General features: G+C 45.7%; 1 protein-coding gene across 1 annotated transcript; it reads left to right on the top strand.

The window, feature by feature from the left end:
- The first annotated feature begins 21,668 nt into the window (after window positions 1–21,668).
- Window positions 21,669–25,184, top strand: LOC125552835 (putative flavin-containing monooxygenase 1). The gene is made up of 5 exons (XM_048716522.2): window positions 21,669–22,360; window positions 22,462–22,702; window positions 23,536–23,714; window positions 23,889–24,241; window positions 24,323–25,184. Exons 1-5 carry the CDS (start codon window positions 21,878–21,880, stop codon window positions 24,660–24,662), a joined length of 1,596 nt encoding a protein of 531 aa, XP_048572479.2. The 5' UTR covers window positions 21,669–21,877; the 3' UTR covers window positions 24,663–25,184.
- Window positions 25,185–25,993: the final 809 nt, after the last annotated feature.

Below are 25,993 nucleotides of genomic sequence, written 5' to 3' on the forward strand. Positions count from 1 at the left end.
AGCATCGCAGCCCCAAACATTAAGAAACGACAACTTCGGCGTCGTCTCAACAGACTTATATGGTGTCCTATCTAAAGTGAATGCAGCTGTCTCTAATGCATAACCTCAAAATAATAGCGGTAGATCGGTAAGAGACATCATAGATCGCACCATATTTCATAAGGTTCGATTACGACGTCCGGACACACCATTACCCTGTGGTGTTCCAGGTGGCTTCAACTGTGAAACAATTCCACAATGTCTTAAGTGTTTGCCAAACTCATAACTCAGAAATTCTCATTGATCAGATCGTAGGAATTTGATCTTCTTGTTATGATGATTATTAACTTCACTCTGAAATCGCTTGAACTTTTCAAACGTTTCAGACTTGTGCTTCATTAAGTAAATATACCTATATCTACTCAAATCGTCAGTGAAGATGAGAAAATAGCGATATCCACCGCACGCTTCAATTCTCATTGGATCACACGCATCAGCATGTATGATTTCCAACAAGTCACTTGCCCGTTTCATTGTACCTGAAAACGGGGTCTTAGTCATCCTGCCCATGAGGCATGGCTCGCACGTGTCAAGCGATTCAAAATCAAGTGACTCCAAACATCCATCGACATGGAGTTTCTTCATGCATCTTACGCCAATATGACCTAAGCGGCAGTGCCACAAGAAAGTGGTACTATCATTATTAACTCTACATCTTTTGGCGTGAACATTTGTATTACCACGACCGAGATTCAATGAACCATTCACACGGGGTGCATGACCATGAAAGGTATTATTCATGTAAACAGAATAACCATTATTCTCTAATTTAAATGAATAACCGTATTGCAATGAACATGATCTAATCATATTCATGCTCAACGTAGACACCTGATAACATTTATCTAGGTTCAATACTAATCCCGAAGGCAGATGGAGCGTGCGATGCTGATCTCATCAACTTTGGAAACACTTCCAACACACATCGTCACCTCGCCCTTTGCCAGTCTTCGTTTAGTCCGTAGCTTTTGCTTCAAGTCACCAATAATAGTAACTGAACCGGTATCCAATACCTAGGTGCTACCAGGAGTACTAGTGAGGTACACATTAATAACACGTATATACTTTGAAGTTGCCAGCCTTCTTATCTACCATGCATTTGGGGTAATTCCGCTACCAGTGACCGTTCCCCTTACAATAGAAGCATTTAGTCTCGGGTTTGGGTTCAACCTTGGGTTCCTTCACTGGAGCGGCAACTGGTTTGCCATCCATGAAGTTTCCCTTCTAGCCCTTGCCCTTCTTGAAACCAGTGGTCTTGCTTAACCATCAACACTTGATGCTCCTTCTTGATTTCTACCTTTTGCGGTCTTAAGAACCGCGAACAGCTCCAGGATCATCTCCATCCCTTGCATGTCATAGTTCATCACAAAGATCTAGTAGCTAAGTGATAGTGACTAGAGAACTCTATCAATCACTATCTTATCTGGAAGTTCAACTCCCACTTGATTCAAGTGATTGTAGCACCCAGACATTCTGAGCACATGCTCACTAGCTGAGCTATTCTCCTCCATCTTAGGCAAAGAACTTGTCAGAGGTCTCATACCTCTCAATACGGGCTTGAGCCTGAGATCCCAATTTCAGCTCTTGGAACATCTCATATGTTCTATGGCGTTCAAAATGTCATTGGAATCCCGATTCTAAACCGTAAAGTATGGTGCACTAAACTATCAAGTAGTCATCAGGATATGTCTGTCAAGTGTTCACAACATCCACAGACGATGTTGTAGGGGTTTGCACATCGAGCGGTGCATAAAAGACGTAAGCCTTCTGTGTAGCAGTGAGGACACTCCTCGGACTATGGACCCAGTCCGCATCATTGCTTACAATATCTTTCAACTTGGTCTTTCTCTAGAAACGTATTGAAACAGGGAGCTACAACATGAGCTATTTATCTACTACATATTTGCAAAGATAATTTAGACTATGTTCATGATAATTAAGTTCATCTAATCAAATTATTTAATGAACTCCCACTCAGATAGACATCCCTCTAGTCATCTAAGTGAAACATGATCCGAATCGACTAGGCCGTGTCTGATCATCACGTGAGACGGACTAGTCATCAACGGTGAACATCTCATGTTGATCGTATCTTCTATACGACTCATGTTCGACCTTTCGGTCTTCCGTGTTCTGAGGCCATGTCTGTACATGCTAGGCTCGTCAAGTCAACCTAAGTGTTTCACATGTGTCCCGAGGCCATGTCTGTACATGCTAGGCTCGTCAACACCCGTTGTATTCGAACATTAGAATCTATCACACCCGATCATCATGTGGTGCTTTGAAACAACGAACCTTCGCAACGGTGCACAGTTAGGGGGAACACTTTTCTTGAAATTTTAGTGAGGGATCATCTTATTTAAGCTACCATCGTTCTAAGCAAATAAGATGTAAAACATGATAAACATCACATGCAATCAAATAGTGACATGATATGGCTAATATCATTTTGCTCCTTTTGATCTCCATCTTCGGGGCTCCATGATCATCGTTGTCACCGGCATGACACCATGATCTCCATCATCATGATCTCCATCATCATGTCTTCTTGAAGTTGTCTCGTCATCTATTACTTCTACTACTATGGCTAAGCTTTAGCAATAAAGTAAAGTAATTACATGACGTTTATGTTGACACGCAGGTCATAAATAAATTAAGACAACTCCTATGGCTCCTGCCGGTTGTCATACTCATCGACATGCAAGTCGTGATTCCTATTACAAGAACATGATCAATCTCATGCATCACATATATCATTCATCACATCCTTTTGGCCATATCACATCACAAGGCATATGCTGCAAAAACAAGTTAGACGTCCTCTAATTGTTGTTGCAAGTTTTTACGTGGCTGCTATAGGTTTCTAGCAAGAACGTTTCTTACCTACGCGAAAACCACAACGTGATATGCCAATTTCTATTTACCCTTCATAAGGACCCTTTTCATCGAATCCGATCCGACTAAAGTGGGAGAGACAGACACCCACTAGCCACCTTATGCATCTAGTGCATGTCAGTCGGTGGAACCAGTCTCACGTAAGAGTACGTGTAAGGTCGGTCAGGGCCGCTTCATCCCACGATGCCGCCGAATCAAGATAAGACTAGTAACAACAAGTAAATTGACAAAATCGACGCCCACAACAACTTGTGTTCTACTCGTGCATAGAAACTACGCATAGACCTAGCTCATGATGCCACTGTTGGGGATCGTAGCAGAAATTTAAAATTTTCTACGCATCACCAAGATCAATCTATGGAGTAATCTAGCAACGAAGGGAAGGGGAGTGCATCTACATACCCTTGTAGATCGCTAAGCGGAAGCGTTGCAAGAATGCGGATGAAGGAGTCATACTCGTAGCGATTCAGATCGCGGTTGAATCTGATCTAAGCGCCGAACCACGGCGCCTCCGCGTTCAACACACGTGCAGCCCGGTGACGTCTCCTACGCCTTGATCCAACAAGGGGAGAAGGAGAGGTTGGGAAAGACTTCGTCCAACAGCAGCACGACGGCATGGTGGTGGTGGAGGAGCGCGGAACTCCAGCAGGGCTTCGCCAAGCACTACGAGAGACAAGGAGGGAGAGAGGTAGGGCTGCGCCAAGAGGAAGATGATCTCGTGTGTGTTGCAGCCCCCAATACCTCAAGTATATATAGGGGAAGGGGAGGGGCTACGCCCCCATCTAGGGTTCCCTCCCTAGGGGTGGCGGCAGCCCCAAAACCCATCTAGGGTTGCGGCCAAGGGGGGAGAGAGGGGGCGCACCTAGGGTGGGCCTTAAGGCCCATCTGGACCTAGGGTTTGCCTCCTCCCACTCTCCCTTGCGCCTTGGGCCTTGGTGGGAGGCGCCCCAGCCCACCTAGGGGCTGGTCCCTTCCCACTATTGTCCCATGTAGGCCTCCGGGGCTGGTGGACCCCCGGACCCCTCCGGTGGTCCCGGTACACTACCGGTGATGCCCGGAACACTTCCAGTTGCCAAAACCGTACTTCCTATATATCAATCTTTACCTCTGGACCATTCCGGAACTCCTCATGACGTCCGGGATCTCATCCGAGACTCCGAACAACATTCGGTAACCACGTACATACTTTCCCTATAACCCTAGCGTCATCGAACCTTAAGTGTGTAGACCCTACGGGTTCGGGAGTCATGCAGACATGGTCGAGACAACTCTCCGGTCTATAACCAACAGCGGGATCTGGATACCCATGTTGGCTCCCACATGCTCCACGATGATCTCATCGGATGAACCACGATGTCAAGGATTCAATCAATCCCGTATTCAATTCCCTTTTTCTATCGGTACGATACTTGCCCGAGATTCGATCGTCGGTATCCCGATACCTTGTTCAATCTCGTTACCGGCAAGTCTCTTTACTCGTTCCGTAACACATCATCCTGTGATCAACTCCTTGATCACATTGTGCACATTATGATGATGTCCTACCGAGTGGGCCCAGAGATACCTCTCCGTTTACACGGAGTGACAAATCCCAGTCTCGATTCGTGCCAACCGAACAGACACTTTCGGAGATACTTGTAGTGTACCTTTATAGCCACCCAGTTACGTTGTGACGTTTGGCACACCCAAAGCACTCCTACGGTATCCGACAGTTGCACAATCTCATGGTCTAAGGAAATGATACTTGACATTAGAAAAGCTTTAGCATACGAACTACACGATCTTTGTGCTAGGCTTAGGATTGGGTCTTGTCCATCACATCATTCTCCTAATGATGTAATCCCGTTATCAACGACATCCAATGTCCATGTTTAGGAAACCGTAACCATCTATTGATCAACGAGCTAGTCAACTAGAGGCTTACTAGGGACATGGTGCTGTCTATGTATCCACACATGTATCTGAGTTTCCTATCAATACAATTCTAGCATGGATAATAAACGATTATCATGAACAAGGAAATATAATAATAACCAATTTGTTATTGCCTCTAGGGCATATTTCCAACACTTCTTACTCTTTTTCGATGTCTTGTGGGCCATAAATGCGGGCCAGTGATCTCTGATCTTCTCATATCTGCCCTTGAATTCTAGTGTCTCTTTATTTTCGACAAACTTATTCAGCTCTTTCTTCCACCTCCTGAATAGTTCTGCCATCCTCTTAAGAGCAAAAGACTTGATTAATTTCTCTTTAACTGGCTTCTTCGGATCATCCTCTTGCGGTAGGGTGAAATTTGATTTCAGCTCAGTCCAAAGATCATTTTTCTGCATATCATTGACATAAGACACCTCAGGGTCTTCTGTAGCCGGCTTTAACCATTGCTGGATGCTGATCGGGATCTTGTCCCTAACCAAAACCCCGCACTGAGCAACAAATGCGCTCTTTGTCCGGAGGGGTTCAATCGGTTGGCCGTCGGGCGCGATTGCTATGATCTCAAACTTTTCATCCGAGCTCAACTTTTTCTTCGGGCCTCGTCTCTTTACCGAAGTTGTGCTCGATCCGGAGGGCTAGAAAAAAGAACAAAGACTTAAGTAATATGTGTACATACCAAAACAATGAATGCATCAATTAGCTAGTCAGCAGAAGCTTAACTAATATATATACCTGGCCGGACTCGGTTTGGTCACCGGAGACGTCATCACGGTCTCCTTCTTGCACCGGCATTGGGTCACCGGAGCCATCATAATCATAGCCAGCTGCTTCCAGACCATCGGTGTCGTTGAGAAACAACGAGCAGACGGCATCACCTCCTCGTGCGATTATGTCCCCCAACAACTCTTCTTGTACTTCGTCTCGGGCGGTGTCCATAGTTTCTACAAATATTTACAACATGGAAATTATTATTCAAACATGACAGATGGATATATTAGTGGCAAACGTAGAACAAATATTAATTAGTGGCCTCGACGCTGCTTCTCTAGGGTTCGGGGTGGCCTCGACGCTGCTTCTCTAGGGTTTGGGGTGGCCTCGACAACGCTTCAAGGATTAAAAAAGAGGAAGAAGAAGAAAAAAAAAGAGGAGAAGAAAGAATAGACCCTCGTTCCCAACAAAATAAAGAGGAAGAAGAAGAAAAAAAAAGAGAAGAAGAAATCTTTCTTCTCCTCTTTTTTTCTTCTTCTTCCTCTTTTTTTTATCGGAAACGAGGGTCGTCGAGGGTCGCCGAACGGTAGAGGAAACCGTAAATAGAAACTATCGTGGGTGTGAGATACATGTGGCGTCGGTGTCGGACACTACATCCACGCCCCACAAGTGACATGGGCGTCGAAGCCTGCGTCACTTGTGGGACGTGGATGTACTGTCCGACACCGACGACCACATGTATCTCACACCGACGATACTTGCTATTTAGGATTTCCTCTACCGCTCGGCGACCCTCGACGACCCTCGTTCCTGATAAAAAAAGAGGAAGAAGAAGAAAAAAAGAGGAGAAGAACTCCTTTATTCTTTCTTCTCCTCTTTTTTTCCTTCTTCCTCTTCTTTTTTTATCCTCTTCTTCCTCTCATGTTCGACGACCCTCGACCCCTCGGCGACCCTAGACCCCCTCTCGTCCCTCGACCCCTCGGCGACCGTCGACCCCCTCTCGACCCTCGACCCCTCGGCGACCCTCGACGACCCTCGTTCCCGATAAAAAAAGAGGAAGAAGAAGAAAAAAAGAGGAGAAGAAAGAATAGAGGAGAAGAACTCCTCTATTCTTTCTTCTCCTCTTTTTTTTCTTTTTCCTCTTCTTTTTTTATCCTCTTCTTCCTCTTATGTTTGGCGACCCTCGACGACCCTCGTTCCTGATAAAAAAAGAGGAAGAAGAAGAAAAAAAGAGGAGAAGAAAGAATAGAGGAGAAGAACTCCTCTATTCTTTCTTCTCCTCTTTTTTTTCTTTTTCCTCTTCTTTTTTTATCCTCTTCTTCCTCTTATGTTTGGCGACCCTCGACGACCCTCGTTCCTGATAAAAAAAGAGGAAGAAGAAGAAAAAAAGAGAAGTAAGAATAGAGGAGAAGATCTCCCCTATTCTTTCTTCTCCTTTTTTTTTCTTCTTCCTCTTCTTTTTTTATCCTTTTCTTCCTCTCATGTTCGACGACCCCCTCTCGACCCCCTCTCGACCGTCGACCCCCTCTCGACCCTCATATATAAAACATTTTCTTTCTTCTTCCTTCTATTCCTTCTTCCTAAATATATAAAACTTTTTTTTAAAATGAAACTAACCTAAAATGTACTAAATCAGAGAACATATATAGATAAAACTTTTCTAATAAAACAATCTAACTTTTGCATATATGTATTTTTAAAACATCATTACAATTGAAAAAATACATACATATATACCTATATGAACATACGTAAAAAAACATATATGAACATACATACAAAAACATGTATCTAAAAGATACATACATACATATATATATATATATATATATGAAAATCTAAAAACATGTAAAAAATGTATAATTAAAAAATGCACGGCGGCGGCGGGGGCGGCAGACGCGCGGTGCTCACAGAGGCGGCGATGCGTCGGGGCAGGGGACGGCTGGCGAGGGCGCGGGCGACGGCGACGACGGGCGCGGGCGAGGGCGCGGGCGACGGCGACGACGGGCGCGGGCGAGGGTGCGGGCGACGGCGACGATGGGCGCGGGCGACGACTGGCGAGGGTGCGGGCGACGGCGACGGCGGGGGCGGTGTGCGGCATCGGGGCAGCCTGGCGGCGTCGAGGAGGTCGGCGTCGTCGGGGCAACTGGCGAGGGCAATCTGAAAATTTCACAAGTCCTGGTTATATACCAAAGGCATTGGTCACGGTTCGTGATACAAACCATGACCAATGCCCCCTTTAGTCCCGGTTGGTGCCACCAACCGGAAACAAAGGCCTCTTTTCAGCAGCCCAAAGGGCGGGAAGCGGCGGCCTTCGGTCCCGGTTGGTAGCACCAACCGGGACTAAAGGGGGGCATTGGTCACGGTTTGTGCCATGAACCGTGACCAATGCCCCCTTTAGTCCCGGTTGCTGGCACCAACCGGGACCAAAGGCCTTGTGCTGCCCCGCGCCAAAACTTTAGTCACACCTCACTAGTTGAGAGAGCTCGAGAGTGGTTTATAAGCGCTACTGCGCCTTCCCTCTCGAGCTCCTCTCAAATGCAGGCTTTCGGGCCTAACCCTGCGCTGTGTGCCTGTGGGCCTACTGGGCCTCCTGCGGGCCTGAATCCTGGCCCATGGTAGGATTTCTAGTCGTATTCAGGCCGTGGGGGCCCAGTAGGTGGCACTTTTTTTTCTTTGTTGCTTTATTTATTTTATTTTGTTTCTACTTACAACAAAATACTTATTGTTGCTATTTTTTCCAGTTTTTTTGTTTTATTTTCTGCATTATTTATTTTCTTTTTTTTGCTTTATATTTTAATTCTTTTTTGCTTTTAGTTTTAGAAAAATTATGAACTTTCTGTTAGTGCCATTAGTTTTCAAATTTGAAAACACTTTTTTAGTTTTTTAGTTTTCTTTGTTGCTTTATTTATTTTATTTTGTTTCTACTTACAACAAAATACTTATTGTTGCTATTTTTTCCAGTTTTTTTGTTTTGTTTTCTGCATTATTTATTTTCTTTTGTTTTTTGCTTTATTTTTTTATTCTTTTTGCTTTTAGTTTTAGAAAAATTATAAACTTTCTGTTAGTGCCATTAGTTTTTAAATTTGAAAACACTTTTTTAGTTTTTTTTGTTTTCTTTGTTGCTTTATTTATTTTATTTTGTTTCTATTTACAAAAAAATACTTATTGTTCCTAATTTTTTTTGTTTTCCAGATTTTTTGTTTTGTTTTCTACATTATTTATTTTCTTTTGTTTTTTGCTTTATTTTTTATTTCTTTTTGCTTTTAGGTCAGCAAAATTATAAACTTTCTGTTAGTGCCATTAGTTTTAGAAAAATTATAAACTTTCTGTTAGTGCCATTAGTTTTCAAATTTGAATAGTTAAAATTTGAATTCTTTGAAATTTGTGTGAATCACAAGTTTGTGATTAACTTTACTAAAAAAATGAATATAGATGCACCTATAGAGAAAATTCGACCTAAATTCATAGTTTTCAAATGAACTCTGAAAAAGTTGGCATAGCATACTTGTGTGTTACAAAGTTGGCATGGTATCATCATAATAGTTGCGGGAGAAAGTCTTTACTTTTTCTTCGCTTGTGTCATTTGCTTATTGCGCCGTAACCATGGATAATCTTCATCGTTTATCAGGATGCTTGGGTCAGCCTTGATATTGAAGGGAGGAATTTCATGAAACTTTTCATAATCTTCAGACATGTCTATCTTGCCGTCCACTCCCAGGATGTCCCTTTTTCCTGAAAGAACTATGTGGCGCTTTGACTCATCGTATGATGTATTCGCTTCATTATCTTTTCTTTTTCTCGGTTTGGTAGACATGTCCTTCACATAGATAACTTGTGCCACATCATTGGCTAGGACGAACGGTTTGTTAGTGTACCCAAGATTTTTCAGATCCACTGTTGTCATTCCGTACTGTGGGTCTACCTGTACCCCGCCGCCTGACAGATTGACCCATTTGCACTTAAAAAAAGGGACCTTAAAATCATGTCCGTAGTCAAGTTCCCATATGTCCACTATGTAACCATAATATGTGTCCTTTCCGCTCTCGGTTGCTGCATTAAAGCGGACACCGCTGTTTTGGTTGGCGCTCTTTTAATCTTGGGCGATCGTGTAAAATGTATTCCCATTTATCTCATATCCTTTGTAAGTCAATACAGTCAAAGATGGTCCCCTGGACAACAAGTACAACTCATCACAAACAGTGTTGTCACCTCTGAGACGTGTTTCCAACCAACTGCTGAAAGTCCTGATGTGTTCACATGTAATCCAGTCGTCGCACTGCTCCGGGTGTTTGGAGCGCAGACTGTTCTTGTGTTCATCGACATACGGGGTCACCAAGTTAGAGTTCTGTAGAACCGTGTAGTGTGCTTGAGACCAAGAATATCCGTCCCTGCATATTATTGAGTCACTTCCAAGAGTGCCCTTTCCAGTCAGTCTCCCCTCATACCGCGATTTAGGGAGACCTATCTTCTTAAGGCCAGGAATGAAGTCAACAAAAAACCCGATAACATCCTCTGTTTGATGGCCCATGGAGATGTTTCCTTCTGGCCTAGCGCGGTTACAGACATATTTCTTTAGGACTCCCATGAACCTCTCAAAGGGGAACATATTGTGTAAAAATACGGGCCCCAGGATGACAATCTCGTCGACTAGATGAACTAGGATGTGCGTCATGATATTGAAGAAGGATGGTGGGAACACCAGCTTGAAACTGACAAGACATTGCGCCACATCACTCCTTAGCCTTGGTACAATTTCTGGATCGATCACCTTTTGAGAGATTGCATTGAGGAATGCACATAGCTTCACAATGGCTAATCGGACGTTTTCCTGTAGAAGCCCCCTCAATGAAACCGGAAGCAGTTGCGTCATAATCACATGGCAGTCATGAGACTTTAGGTTCTGAAACTTTTTCTCTGGCATATTTATTATTCCCTTTATATTCGATGAGAAGCCAGTTGTGACCTTCATACTGAGCAGGCATTCAAAGAAGATTTCTTTCTCTTCTTTCGTAAGAGCGTAGCTGGCAGGACCTTTATACTGCTTCGGAGGCATGTCGTATTTTTCGTGCAAATGTTGCAGGTCCTCCCGTGCCTCAGGTGTATCTTTTGTCTTTCCATACACGCCCAAGAAGCCTAGCAGGTTCACGCAAAGGTTCTTCGTCACGTGCATCACGTCGATTGAAGAGCGGACCTCTAGGTCTTTCCAGTAGGGTAGGTCCCAAAATATAGATTTCTTCTTTCACATGGGTGTGTGTCCCTCAGCGTCATTCGGAACAGCTAGTCCGCCGGGACCCTTTCCAAAGATTACGTGTAAATCATTGACCATAGCAAGTACGTGATCACCAGTACACATGGCGGGCTTCTTCCGGTGATCTGCCTCGCCTTTGAAATGCTTGCCTTTCTTTCGACATTGATGGTTGGTCGGAAGAAATCGACGATGGCCTAGGTACACATTCTTCCTGCATTTGTCCAGGTATATACTTTCAGTGTCATCTAAACAGTATGTGCATGCGTGATATCCTTTGTTTGTCTGTCCTGAAAGGTTACTGAGAGCGGGCCAATCGTTGATGGTCACGAACAGCAAGCGCATCATAATGAACTTCCGCTTCATGCACATCCAAGGAGGAAGGTTATACATACATAGAGTCACGGGCCAGGTGTTGTGATTGCTGCTCTGCTCCCCGAAAGGATTAATGACGTCCGCGCTTAAAGCAAACCATACATTCCTTGGGTCCTTTGCAAAATCATCCCAGTACTTTCTCTCGATTTTTCTCCACTGCGACCCATCAGCGGGTGCTCTCAACTTCCCATCTTTCTTCCGGTTCTCACTGTGCCATCGCATGAACTTGGCATGCTCTTCGTTTCTGAACAGACGTTTCAACCGTGGTATTATACGAGCATACCACATCACCTTCGCAGGAACCCTCTTCCTAGGGGGCTCGCCGTCAACATCACCAAGGTCATCTCGTCTGATCTTATACCGCAATGCACCGCATACCGGGCATGCGTTCAGATCCTTGTATGCACCGCGGTAGAGGATGCAGTCATTATGGCATGCATGTATCTTCTCCACCTCCAATCCTAGAGGGCATACGACCTTCTTTGCTGCATATGTACTGTCGGGCAATTCGTTATCCTTTGGAAGCTTCTTCTTCAATATTTTCAGTAGCTTCTCAAATCCTTTGTCAGCCATAGCATTCTCTGCCTTCCACTGCAGCAATTCCAGTACGGTACCGAGCTTTGTGTTGCCATCTTCGTAATTGGGGTACAACCCTTTTTTGTGATCCTCTAACATGCGATCGAACTTCAGCTTCTCCTTTTGACTTTAGCATTGCGTCCTTGCATCGACAATGACTCGGCGGAGATCATCATCATCGGGCACATCGTCTGGTTCCTCTTGATCTTCAGCAGCTTCACCCGTTGCAGCATCATTGGGCACATCGTCTGGTTCCTCTTGATCTTCACTAGCTCCCCCTGTTGCAGCATCACCGTATTCAGGGGGCACATAGTTGTCATCGTACTCTTCTTCTTCGCCGTCTTCCATCATAACCCCTATTTCTCCGTGCCTCGTCCAAACATTATAGTGTGGCATGAAACCCTTGTAAAGCAGGCGAGAGTGAAGGATTTTCCGGTTAGAGTAAGACCTCGTATTCCCACATTCAGTGCATGGACAACACATAAAACCTTCTGCTTGTTTGCCTCAGCCGCATCGAGAAACTCATGCACGCCCTTAATGTACTCGGAGGTGTGTCTGTCACCGTACATCCATTGTCGGTTCATCTACGTGCATTATATATAATTAAGTGTCCAAATTAATAGAAGTTCATCATCACATTAAAACCAAAGTGCATACATAGTTCTCATCTAACAACATATAGCTCTCCAGAGCATCTAATTAATTAAACCATACCTTGAAACTATGTAAAACATTTTAATGCGAAAACAAATGCGATCATAATCGCAACCAAGGTAACAATTGATCCAACGGCATAATGATACCAAGCCTCGGTATGAATGGCATATTTTCTAATCTTTCTAATCTTCAAGCGCATTGCATCCATCTTGATCTTGTGATCATCGACGACATCCGCAACATGCAACTCCAATATCATCTTCTCCTCCTCAATTTTTTTATTTTTTCCTTCAACAAATTGTTTTCTTCTTCAACTAAATTTAACCTCTCGACAATAGGGCCGGTTGGCATTTTCGATTCACATACATCCTACATAAATAAAATCTATGTCAGGTTGGTCGGCATAATTTTCATAAACAATAAATGAACCAATAGTTATAAAGATAATATATATATACCACATCCGAGTCATAGACAGGACGAGGGTCGACGGGGGCGGATACCAAAACCATCGCACTATATAAGATGCAATAATAAAAGTAAGAAAATAATACAAGTATCTATGTTAACATACAAGTAAGAATATTTTTCCTTTCAGAAAGAAGATAAGAACAAGAGGCTCACCACGGTGGTGCCGGCGATGAGCTCGGCGCGGGTGATCGACGGCGGTGAAGACGGGGACGGGGCATGACGGACCGCTAAATCTAGACAAATATTGAGGAAAATGGAGCTTGGAGGTCGAGCTTGGAGAGGAGAAAGCTTAAGTAGTGTGGCTCGGGCATTCCATCGAACACCTTATGTGCATAGGAGGTGAGCTAGAGCACCACCAAGCCCTCTCCCCCTCGGCCAGAAAAAACCTGAGCAGTGTGCTTTGCTCTTACTCGAGGGGGTATATATAGGCACCTCATTGGTCCCGGTTGGTGGCATGAACCGGGACTAAAGGGGAGCCTTTGGTCCTGATTCAAGCCACCAACTGGGACCAATGGTGGTGGGCCAGGAGCGAGGCCCATTGGTCCCGGTTCTGGACTGAACCGGGACTAATGGGCTGACCCGGCCAGCCCCCTGGGCTCACGAACCGGGTCCAATGCCCCCATTGGTCCTGGTTCTGGACTGAACCGGGACTAATGGGCTGACCCGGCCTGGACCAAAGCCCTGTTTTCTACTAGTGCTTGAACAAATGCGAAATAAACCTAGCGGTTAATTTGTCAAGAACAAAACCTAAAACAACTAGGCTTACCTATGTGCACCAACAACTTATGCTAAGCAAGATAAACTACTAGGTGATAGCATGATATATGACAAGAAACAATATGGCTATCACAGAGTAAAGTGCATAAGTAAAGGGCTCGGGTAAGAGATAACCGAGGCACGCGGAGACGACGATGTATCCCGAAGTTCACACCCTTGCGGATGCTAATCTCCGTTTGGAGAGGTGTGGACGCACAATGCCCCCCAAGAAGCCACTAGGGCCACCGTAATCTCCTCACGCCCTCACACAATGCAAGATGCCGTGATTCCACTAAGGGACCCTTGAGGGCGGTCACCGAACCCGTACAAATGGCAACCCTTGGGGGCGGTCACCGAACCCGTACACTTTGGCAACCCTTGGGGGCGGTCATCGGAACCCGTCAAATTGCTCGGGGCGATCTCCACAACCTAATTGGAGACCCCGACGCTTGCTCGGAGCTTTACACCACAATGATTGAGCTCCGAACACCACCAACTGTATAGGGCGCCCAAGCACCCAAGAGGAACAAGCTCAAGGGTACCAAGCACCCAAGAGTAATAAGCTTCTCAACTTGTAACTTCCACGTATCACGTGGAGAACTCAAACCGATGCACCAAATGCAATGGCAAGGGCACACGGAGTGCCCAAGTCCTTCACTCTCAAATCCCACCGAAGCAACTAATGCTAGGGAGGAAAATGAGAGGAAGAACAAGAATGAGAACACCAAGAACTCCAAGATCAAGATCCAAGGGGTTCCCCTCACATAGAGGAGAAAGTGATTGGTGGAAATGTGGATCTAGATCTCCTCTCTCTTTTCCCTCAAAAACTAGCAAGAATACATGGAGGGATTGAGAGTTAGCAAGCTCGAAGAAGGTCAACAATGGGGGAAGAACACGAGCTCAAAGGATAAGATTCATTGGGGAAGAAGACCCCCTTTTATAGGTGGGGAAAAATCCAACCGTTATGCTCACAGCCCGCACTGAGCGGTACTACCGCTAGGGCGGTAGTAGCCCTTTGAAACACAACGGCGAGGAGGCAAAAAGGTTAGAAGAACCGTTGGAGCTGTAGTACCGCTTGACCTCACGGTACTACCGCTAGGGGTAGCGGTACTACTGCTAAGGGTAGCAGTACTACTGCTTGTGACCGGTACTAAAAAATTACATCCGTGCCTACCACCGCTGGACTTGTGACGAGTTTTTGGTCCCGGGCGGAAGTAGCCACGGAAGTAGCCGCGGTAGTACTGCTCCAAGCGGTAGTACCGCTCCCAAGAGCGGTAGTAAAAAATTACTTCCACTCCTGTCCGCGGTAGTACCGCTGGAGCCTTTTCAGAACACCAAAACTGACACAACTTCTGCAAACGGACTCTGAATTCAACGAAACCAAGTTTGTTGGAAAGCTAGCGACAAAGGCTAACACAATCTTGATAGAAATATCAATAAGAAGCAAATTAGAAAAGGCCCAAAAGAAAAAGGTGAGGACCCTTCCTCGGATAAGACCGGTAAAACCTCCAACACCGAAAACATCAAAGAAGACGCATGCAAACTCCATTTTCGATGAACTCAAGCTTGTCATCAAGATGACCATAAGCTCTAAGACTCACAAAGAGAACCAAACAACAACCAAGAAACATGATGCAAGGATGCAATGGTTTGAGCTCTCGACGAACGATACGATCAAGCTACTCACTTGAGAGCCCCCCTTGATAGTACGGCTATCGATCCTATAACCCGGTCTCCCAACTACCACCATGAGACCGGTAAAATAGAAAACCTATCAAGGGCAAACCTTTGCCTTGCACATGATCCCCTTGAGCTAGATGATGACAATCTTGTCCTCCTCAATATGGACCACCTTTCTTGATTGCGTTGGTTCGATGGAGACTAGATGATTGCTCCCCCATACTCCACTATGGGTGAGCCACTCTTCGGCACATCTTCACAAGTCCATTGACACCATGATGGATGGCAAGCTTCATGCACTTGATCTCTTCATGATGCTCCACTTGAACTTGCACACAACAATCTTGATGACGGTCACCACTTGATGTCATCCTCTCCATGGGTTGAGTGATATCTTCCTCTTGATGCAAGCCCATGAACACGTACCTAACCCCACATAGAACTCTCACATAGACCATGGGTTAGTACACAAAGCACAATGGACACTGCTTACCATGCCATGGGATCACTTGATCCCTCTCGGTACATCTTCTACGCTTTGTGAGTTGATCAACTTGATTCACTCTTGACTTAATCTTGATCAACCTTGAATCTTTCCAATTCTCTTCATTTGGATGATGTCTTGAAGGTAAACATGAATGATCACACAATCTTCTTCTTCAAGACATGCTTGCAATAAGCTCAACTCTCACATGACCAATCTTTGGATAATTCCTTAATAGCACCTTGGTCAACACAAACTCTCCTTGAAACCAACACATGTACTCCAAGAAAAGCCTATGGACAAAACCTTCAAATATAACTCAAGTCAACCATTAGTCCATAGAGATTGTCATCAATTACCAAAACCAAACATGGGGGCACCGCATGTTCTTTCATCGCTGGTCATGGCCGTGGACCACTCCCCTTCCCCCCTCCTCCTTCCCCATCCTTATTTGTTTTTTCAGTTCCGGCATCGCTCGAGGCGGGGTGGTTTGCCAGTGGTCTCGGAGGCGGTTGGGGTGCAAATTTGTTCAAAGTCACGACCTTTGATGGTCCTCGGGGCGGTCTGGATGCAGGGCCGCGACTCTGGCGGTGGGAGGCGCGTTGGTCGTGGGCCGACCACGCGACTCGGGTGCGGGCGGGCAGCCATGTTTGCTTGGGCGGCATGGATGCGGGTGGTTGACGGAGCGGGGTTGCGATGGAGGGGTAGGAGCACCGGGGTTCATCACTTGCCCAGTCTCGGTACTGGCCGACGGAGGTGGTGTCCGTGGACGTCATTCTCCTCCTTGCAGGCTCCGTCGTGGTGCTCCCACTTCTTTCGTGTTACTCCGGGTGAAAACTTGATCTTACGGATCAGAAGGTGACGGCTTCCTACGGTCATATCCTTCCTGATGGCATCATCTTGGAGTCCTTGTTCCGGCCGTGTCCATCTCACCGCTCCTTGGTGGATTGCTCATCTTCATGGTGGTCTTCGGCTTATCATTAAGGTGCTTGATCATCGTTGGGATGGTGTTTTTGGTGCTCGGCACCTTTGTACCTCGCCTTAGGTGTGTGCGTTGAGTGTGGTGGTGAAGTGCGTTTGTATCGTCTTGCTTGAATGTTGTGGTGATGGTTGCATTATATATAAAGCGGGGAAACTCTTTTTCGTCGTGTACGGCCATTTTTCTTTTTTTGCAACTCCACGTGCTAATGCATGCCTATAATTCTACGCCACATCAATTACTTAGCAAGTTCGTTATATACATACAAATTGAACTAGCCAATTTATTCCAGTGTTCCAAGAAATGTTTGTAAACGTCATCCATCTAAAGTACTTTTTTTCAAGTATTATGTACGCATTGCATATTTTAATTTACTACATGTATATAGCTAACCCCATCATATCCATGCATCGGAAAGTGTCATGCAAATTGGTTCACTTTTCGAGGTAGATGTACTGCATCAGCTGTACGTGGCATACATAGATTTCTGCAGTGGTCGCACAAAACTAATACTACACAGGATTATATACGCCACTAAATCGTAATCCACCTAATCTCGCATGTAATCAAGCAACAACTACACCAGATACAATCATAATGGATCATGTGGCCGATATATATTCGTTAATGCATGTATCAGCGACGATTGCTAACCTAATCAGTGTACTAATTGTATATACGGTCCACGCCGAGGTCAAAGCTAGCTCAAATTGAAGACACGGTCTTGAGAGAAAGTTCAGATGCAACACACACTTGCTGCTCGACCTAATTCCCGGTTTTCTTAATTATGCGGCTGTATGCATATGCGTGTGCAAGGTCAGCCCTATCGAGTCTCTTGGTTGGTTTTTGTAGTTCATAAGCAGTGGACATACATACGTCCACATTAATTGTGTACTCTCAATACAATGACCCGGCAGCTAATCATGTTGGTTTGGTGAAGTATATCGATCTCACGCATAATAATAATCAGGGGTGATTATATGATTGATATTGTCGTTACGGCGGGGAGATAAGGAAGTGATATACTCCCTTTATTTCAAAATAAGTGACTCAACTTAGAGAATATATGTATAGCTTTGTGGGTCTGAAATAGTGTGAAAAGTTACACATTAGTAATTTCTTTTCCTTGGTGGGATCATCATGAAAATAAAAAATAATATGGGTTTTAAACAAGCGAAGCCCCCCGCCAAAAAAAGAAGTGATACCTAGCTACGACACTGACGTGGAATGTGTAGCAAAATTCAAATTAGGAAAATGGACCGAGTTCTTTATTGTTTACTACTAGCTTCTACTAGTTCACAAGGATTGCAGGAGTTTCAGCACAGTAGTTGGATTTATCCCTAGAAAAGTACCACGGCTTGTATTGAAGTTTTCAAGTTGTTTTCTCGTTCCCTCAGAGTCCGCGAAGCTTCAAGCGTGAGACAAAACTTTACTGTAAAAATACTTTCAAGCCAGTATTTTGACTGCAAATTTCCAAACCATAGCTAGGTATATGTTCGCTAGTCGTTATGAAGGTTGAATCCTTTCGATCTATACTACTCTTCATCAGCAACGGCTATTGTTCTCAGTGGCGGTGCCAGGATCAGAAGTCTGTGATGTCATTTCAAATATGTGATGTCAAATACATGTGTTTCCACCAACTTTAAAGAAATGTTTGCATGATTTTTACTTGTGTACAAAAGGATTTTCCAAAAACCTGTGTGGTCAATTGACCACACTCCTCTCAACGTGGCTTCGCCACTGACTGTTCTGGTGCGTTGGTTCTATGAGATCTTAGCACGACAACTTTTCGACTGTCTATTATAATAAATTTTGCCCGGCTTCGGCAAAGGAGGGATGATGACGACAGCGCGCCTTCGCCTCGGTTCAATGTTTATAGTCGTCGCTATAGATCTAGATGTAATTTTTATTATTTTCGATGTTTGGTGTACTGCCATGATTGAAGATAAATAGATCGTAAGTTTTTGCGCCAAAAAAAAGGTAGATCTCTTAGTAGAGTACGTTTCAGTGTCGAAAAGATCACTTGCTTATCTGTTTTCTCAGGGAACACTTGCTTATTTGTGAACTGTAGGATATCTAGTATATGTGCATGGAGACCCAAATGAGAGATTAAATTTAAATTTATTTCTCACTGGCAACGATGCATCATTTCTTTTTTCCGCAATAAGAGATTAAATTTATTTCTCACTGTGACATTTTATTAAATTTATTTCACACTGCTTTACTTACTTCTCACTGAGCACATGTATTTTGTTGAATTAGTCGGCCGGGAGCAAAAAACATTGTGCACCGTATTAGTTTTGGTTTGCTGCTTCCATACGGCGGTGACAGGGAAAGAATAGTCTGCATGCAGCTAGCTAGCACGGATGAAACGACGCGACAGGACGTCTGGACGTGGCAATAGCCAAATTAAAGGTCACGCTAGCTAGCTAGATAGGGCTGAAAGGAACATTCAGCTGGCGACGGGACAAGACACGCGAGATATATTCAGCCATGCATGTAGGCGCGCGCTCGTAGCCAAAAATGGGCAGGCACGGTCGAGTTCGCTGGCCGCACGATTTACACACACCCCTTTCCTTGTTCCCCGGTCCAAAGTTTCTCCCGATCCAGATGATCAGCAGAACGAGATGGAGGGGCCGGCTTGACACGGTCATGCATGCATGTATGCATGAGTGAACCCATGATAAAAAAAATGTCATGTGGCCGAAAAGGACATGGCCAGTTTACGGTCGGTGTATCTGAGGTGATCAAGTGTAGCACATATACAGTACGTAAGTGCGTGTAGATTAGTTTTTGTTAAGAATGAAATTTTGTAACATTCAATGTATGGGTGTTGCCGAGTCAGTGCATGCATGCATAAGGGTGGACAGGGGAGTACCAGGTACATCTTCCATGGTGCAGAGGACCCGAGGTCCAAATTCCTTCTCATTATAAATTTCATGTGTATGTATATTGTTTAAGGATTGCCTCTTTGTAAGTCTCCCAAAAAAATTGAATTTCAAGGTACATCTTCCATGGTGCAGAGGACACCAGGTCCAAATTCCATCTCATTGATAATTTTCATGTGTATGTACAATGTTTAAGGATTGTCTCTTTGTAAGTAGCCCAAACACTTGAATTTCAATCCAACAGCTCACCTCCATTTTTCTCCTACAGCGAGCCCATCTCTTTCTCCTCCCCTGCCTCTCCTCCGCTGGTGATGCCGCGGGGAGCCTCATTGTTCCTGTCTCCGACAAGCTCTCCCAATCTTAAGTTCGGCGCGGTCTAAGCCAAGCTGCTTAAAATGAAAACCACCCCATCCCTCCCTCAAACATGTGAACCCTCTTTCCTGCTACACGAGCGATGCCACTATGTCCCCATCTCCGGCCAAGCCTTAATGAGGCCTCGTTGGGGACGCTGCGACCAACTGCGTCGTTCCTGCCTCGGCATGGCTTCCTTGCTCTCTTCTGCACCGACTCCATCCCGGCGTTGTTGCTCTGCGCCGCTCTCCTTTCTTCTTCACATAAATTGACTCACACAAAATTTGATTGGATGCAGCTTATGAATAGCACATGGTTAATGTTTAACACCCTAACTCAAAGTTTTCTTGGAGGGCAATCACCCGAATTTTGAATTTGGGCCAGTCGATTCGGTGGAGAAGGAAGCATGCGAGAACGGGTAGCACCGAGGACATCGCCGGGGGCGCCCACGCGAATGATAGCGAGGCCCGAGTATTGAACTCATTCTCCAACTAGTAACTTCAAAAGTCTGAACCGATGAAGAGAAATAGACAATACCATATCTTAACACCGGGGACGCTGGCAATGTCTCGGGCAGGAACGAGCTGTAGCGGGCGTAGGCAAGTAAGAAACTTGATGGTACGGGGTGTAGGGATCTGTGAGGGGAAGGTGGGGCGGCGAGGCTGACCTAGGAGCGCCGTAGGCCGTACGCGCTGAAGGCTGGCGGTTTGGCCGGTGGTTCGTGGGGCAGTTGCGGAAGAAGATGAACAAGAAGGCATGAGTTTGAGAAAGGCCATCTGGGCATTTGTTCGACATCAGACGGCTAAAAACAAATCTGACCCAAATTACTTTTTCAATCAACTTACCCCTAGCCAGTCCTTTTTATTTTATCAAATTTTGTGTACACATAATGTTTGGCACCCCATCTTGAAGTGACAAACATGGTGTAAATTTATAGTGGAGAGGATTTGTGGCATGCAGGTCTCACTGTAAGCAGCACCCTGGATGTGCTTTTATTTTTGACTTTTGATTTTCAATTTTTTTATTTTTTGAACAAAAATCCAAATTAAGTTATGTTTTCATATTCATGTTTCTCATGACGAGGTCTTTCAAATAAGATCAATTTTGAATATGTTATGATGAATTTTAAAAATAAACACTAAGTTTCAACTCTTAAAACTTAGCATGCACAAACAATAAAATCACGATTTTTTTTCTGCGACCAACAAAAAATCATATTAAAATTTTATTGTGAAACTTGGTAAAAGCGAGTGAGAAAATTGCAAGTTTTAGATAAAAACTCATAAGTTTCAACAACCTAAACTTATTTTTTTTACTATGTCCTCGTGTGGATCCAACTATTTCATGAATCACGAGGCAATCGAGCGGCCGGGCTCGGCTTGGCAGGTGCGTGCGCGTGCAAATTTGCGAATTTTATACGGGTCATTTTCGTTCTAAGTGGGTGGTAGACGGTGTCGTGCATCGTTTTTCTCTCAAGGCATTGGTGTGCGTCTGCATGCATTTCTTCTCTCTCTACGTTTCCGTACGATTTCTAAGAGACACAGTGGAAAGCTCAACAGCCCCATGCTAGCATCCTGACCCTATAAATACACCAGGCCTCGCCCTTGTGGACACCAACGCACACAAAGCTCTAGCTCAACAGCGCCTCCAGCTCTAGCTCTAGCTCCCTCGAAGCCTCCTTCGCGTGCAAGAAGCAGCTCTCTCTCTCTCTCTCTCTCTCTCTCTCTCTCTCTCGCAGCCTCCTACGCCCGCAAGAAGCACCCACAGTGCGCACACATCCCTCGATCACCTCGATCACCACACACACAGCCAGTTCCATCCAACACCTCGGGTAGACGATGGCCATGGCGCAAGGACAAGGGTCGCGGGCCACGAGGGAGGCCGTGCCTCCGGTGTCTCGTGTGGCCATCATCGGTGGTGGGATCAGCGGCCTGGCCGCGGCCAAGCAGATGGCGGCCTACGACCCCGTCGTGTTCGAGGCGACGCCGTCCGTCGGCGGAGTGTGGAAGCACTGCGTCTACCGCACCACGCGGCTGCAGACGCCCCGCCCGGACTACGAGTTCTCCGACTACTCCTGGAAGAACCGCGACGACCCTTCGTTCCCGACCCACACCGAGATCGTCGACTACCTCGAGGGCTACGCCGACGAGTTCGACCTCTGGCGCTACATCTCGTTTGGGTCCAAGGTGGTGGACATCAAGTTCCTCGGCGGCGCCCAAGCCGGGTTCACCGAGCTGTGGAGCGGCACCGGCAAGGATCCGCTCCGTGGCAAGCCCATGTGGGAGGTCGGCATCGTCACCGGCGACTCGAACACCGTTCAGGTACCATATATACTTTGACATCCTTGTTTCGAGATACTTTGCACCATGTTCTGATCAATTCAATCGATCTCACGCGCATATTTTGCCACGGGAATGTGCAGTATTACAAGTTCGAGTTCGTGGTGATGTGCACGGGGAAGTACGGCGACGTGCCGCGGATGCCGGTGTTCCCGCCGGGGAAGGGGCCGGAGGTGTTCAAGGGGATGGTGATGCACTCGCTGGACTACTGCAAGCTGAGCGAGGAGGAGACCGTTGAGCTGATGCGAGGCAAGAAGGTTGTGGTGGTTGGGTACAAGAAGAGCGCTATCGATCTAGCCAACGAATGTGCTCAGGCAAACCAAGGTGCGTAAAAGCATACTCCTCCTAGCTATGCATAGGAAAGATTTAACATGGTTTGAACAAAAATTCTCCTAAAACATGGACAAAATTCAACATGGAACTACGCATGAAACTAGCAGCTAGCCAAGGAAGATAAGCTATCGTACTCGTGTAAACGCGTGTATACCAGGAAATCATAGAAAAAGAATATGCTAAGCAAGTTCACACAGAGCTGAACAAAACAAAAACAGGATACTAATAAATATTGTAGAAGAGTCCCATCATTCGATGAAGTGGATGTCTGAATAATGCATACCATTTTTGGTGACATGTGCCTTGGCGATTTGAGAGTCGGATACTTTGTTCCAGAAAAGGGCACTCTTGTCTTGACCCATCGCACACTTCATCATGCATCTAGTATAATTCTACACTAGACAGTTTAGCTAACCAAGACTAGACAGTGGATGCCTAGGTAGGTCTCTTGCATTTACAAGTTCAAAGTACACTAGACGCAAGTAGCAGATTTGCCAGAAAAGATTATCTGCCGTTCTAAACGAACCTTCCGAACTAATTGTTCGCATGCATGACTGGTAGTTAGCTTCCTGACGAACTCACTTGACTATACATTTTAATGGTTCCTTAAAACATACTCCCTTCGTTTCAAAATAGATGATCCAACTTTGCACTAATTTTAGTACAAAATTAATGCAAAGTTGAGTCATCTATTTTGGAATCGAAGGGAGTAATACTCCCTCCTACTTGTCTCTAATTTAGTATAAATTTATACTAAATTGGTAGTAGAAGCATATGGTATGGATCGATCGATTAACCGGTCGCGTTTGCTTGTTTGTTTGCAGGCGAGGGAGGGCAGGCGTGCACGATGCTGGTACGGACCTTGCACTGGGTGGTGCCATCGTACTCCATCTGGGGCTTGCCATTCTCCATGTTCTACTCCACACGCTTGTCTCAGCTCTTCTACGAGCGACCCAACCAAGGGTTCTTCCGATCCCTCGTCTGCCGCCTGATGAGCCCACTGGTATGTGTGCGTCAGAATTCATCTCACAGCGTGAAACTTGCACATGATACACATGCACGTATATTGGGAAATACGTATGAACGTATTAACATATGCACGTGTGCATGCTCGAGACCATGCATGCATATCACAATCTGACAGCAACGTCTTGTTCTTTGAACTTTTGTGGTCCAGCGGTCAGGGGTGTCGAAGTTCATCGAGTCGTACCTGTCGTGGAAGCTGCCGCTGGGAAAGTACGGTCTGACGCCGGACCACCCCTTCGTAGAGGACTACGCCAGCTGCCAGATGGCCATCCTCCCGGAGGGCTTCTTCGACATGGCGGACCGCGGCCTCGTCCGCTTCAAGAGGGCCTCCACCGGGTGGTGCTTCTCGGAGAACGGCGTGGTCCTCGACGACGGCACCAAGGTGGAGGCCGACCTCGTCTTCCTCGCCACCGGCTTCGAGGGCAAGGAGAAGCTCCGCGAGGTCCTGCCAAAGCCCTTCCGCGACCTCGTCGTCGGCAAGTCTTCCATGATGCCGCTCTACCGGTACGTGTATAGGGCTGCGATTATCTTTTGCTCCAACATATATGCACCGATCAATGCTGACGTGCAATTTTTTTCCCGCAGTGGCACGATCCACCCGCTGATCCCGAACATGGCTTTCGTGGGGTTCGTGGAGAGCGTGTCGAACCTGCACACGTCGGAGCTGCGGTGCCGGTGGCTGTCGGGGCTGCTTGAGGGGCGGTTCGAGCTGCCGAGCGTGAAGGCCATGATGGGGCACGTCGCCGGCGAGGCCGACGCCATGCGCCGCACCACGCGGTTCTACCGCCGCCACTGCATCTCCACCTACAGCATCCACGACAGCGACGGCATGTGCGCCGACCTGGGCTCCGCCACGCTCCGCAAGGCCAACTGGATCGCCGAGCTCTTCGCGCCATACAACAACAAGGACTACAAGGAGCAGTAACTCATACGTACGCGTAGTACAACGTCCGCATCAATACACGCGGCGGCCGGTATAATACATTATTTTAGTAAAAAGAACATACATATATACTCCTACGTGATTCCATTGGTAGCTAATAGTAATATCAATCGCTAACAAGAATATATGTATACACGTACCTAATAAGATTCGTCATTCCTGTACTGGTAGTAGTACTACAGTGTGTAAGTCCTTGGGGATCGATGATGACTAACAGTCAAGGACTAGGTCATGCATGATAATTATATAGTATCAAGTGTCATGTGAACCGAAGAAGCGTTCGGTTAAGGACTCGCGACCTCGATCGAGGAGGTCTCGTCTCGCCCGCGACCCACAAGATCGATGGATTGATCTCAGGGAATATTCCAACTGTCGAGGAGCATGTAGACTGTAGTCTGTCCTTGTGTGATTACTTATACTACTGTAGAATCTGATTCATCATGTACGCCCCCCTGTAGTTCATTTTTTCCTTGTCGATGTAACTATTGGATCTATGAGCATGCAATGAAATTCCTCATTTTGTTTATGTTCTGCTGCAAATGACATTCTGGTTCTTTCAGCCTGCTTGTTTGAGGGTTTCCTCATCAGTTTGTGTCGGTTCGATCATTTGTGCCTTTATATTTCTAGGGGTGCGAAAGCCTATTCCGAGCTAAATGACATTCTGGTTGGCGTGTGTTTTCTTGTTGGATACGTCGTTAAGTCCTAACATGGCTACCTCACTACAAAAACATTTACAGGATACCACCATGTGTGAGTTGTAGAAGTGTAGAGAAACAAAGTGTCAATGAATCTCTGTATGATTTTTGAAATGAGGCAAGGATTTGTCATTTTCGTTGACTAAGAAGAAGAGAGTTGTTAGGTTAATTAGAGGAAACCAAATGAAAACGTAGATAACAAACCCCACATAGGGCACCCGCGGACAACCTAGCACTAACAAAATCTTGGCACGAACAAGAAGACAACCGGATCATCGACACCAACCAAGATCATCAACACAAACCGGGAGTGTCGTCGGCATAATCTATCACACTTGATGAGACAACTTTAACTTCACCTCAGAAAAGCACAAACTTAACAACCGCTGAAGCACTGCCAAACAGCCGACCAAAGTGCCGAGGACAAGGCAACTCTGATTTTATTCATGAGCTCGCACGAGGAAGTTGCAAGACTTAGTCTAGTGCAAAACAACCAGGGAGTGTCGTCCACTAAAAATCATGCTCATGGAGTTATCGTTGCCACAGTGGCATCGCCTAACGCAATTTTGTCTTATTTATCACAACGAGATATACAAGCATATATAGGCACACGTAAGT

Source organism: Triticum urartu, chromosome 4A, assembly GCF_056163025.1.
Source record: "Triticum urartu cultivar PI428250 chromosome 4A, HENAU_Tu73, whole genome shotgun sequence".
Lineage (NCBI taxonomy): Eukaryota > Viridiplantae > Streptophyta > Magnoliopsida > Poales > Poaceae > Triticum > Triticum urartu.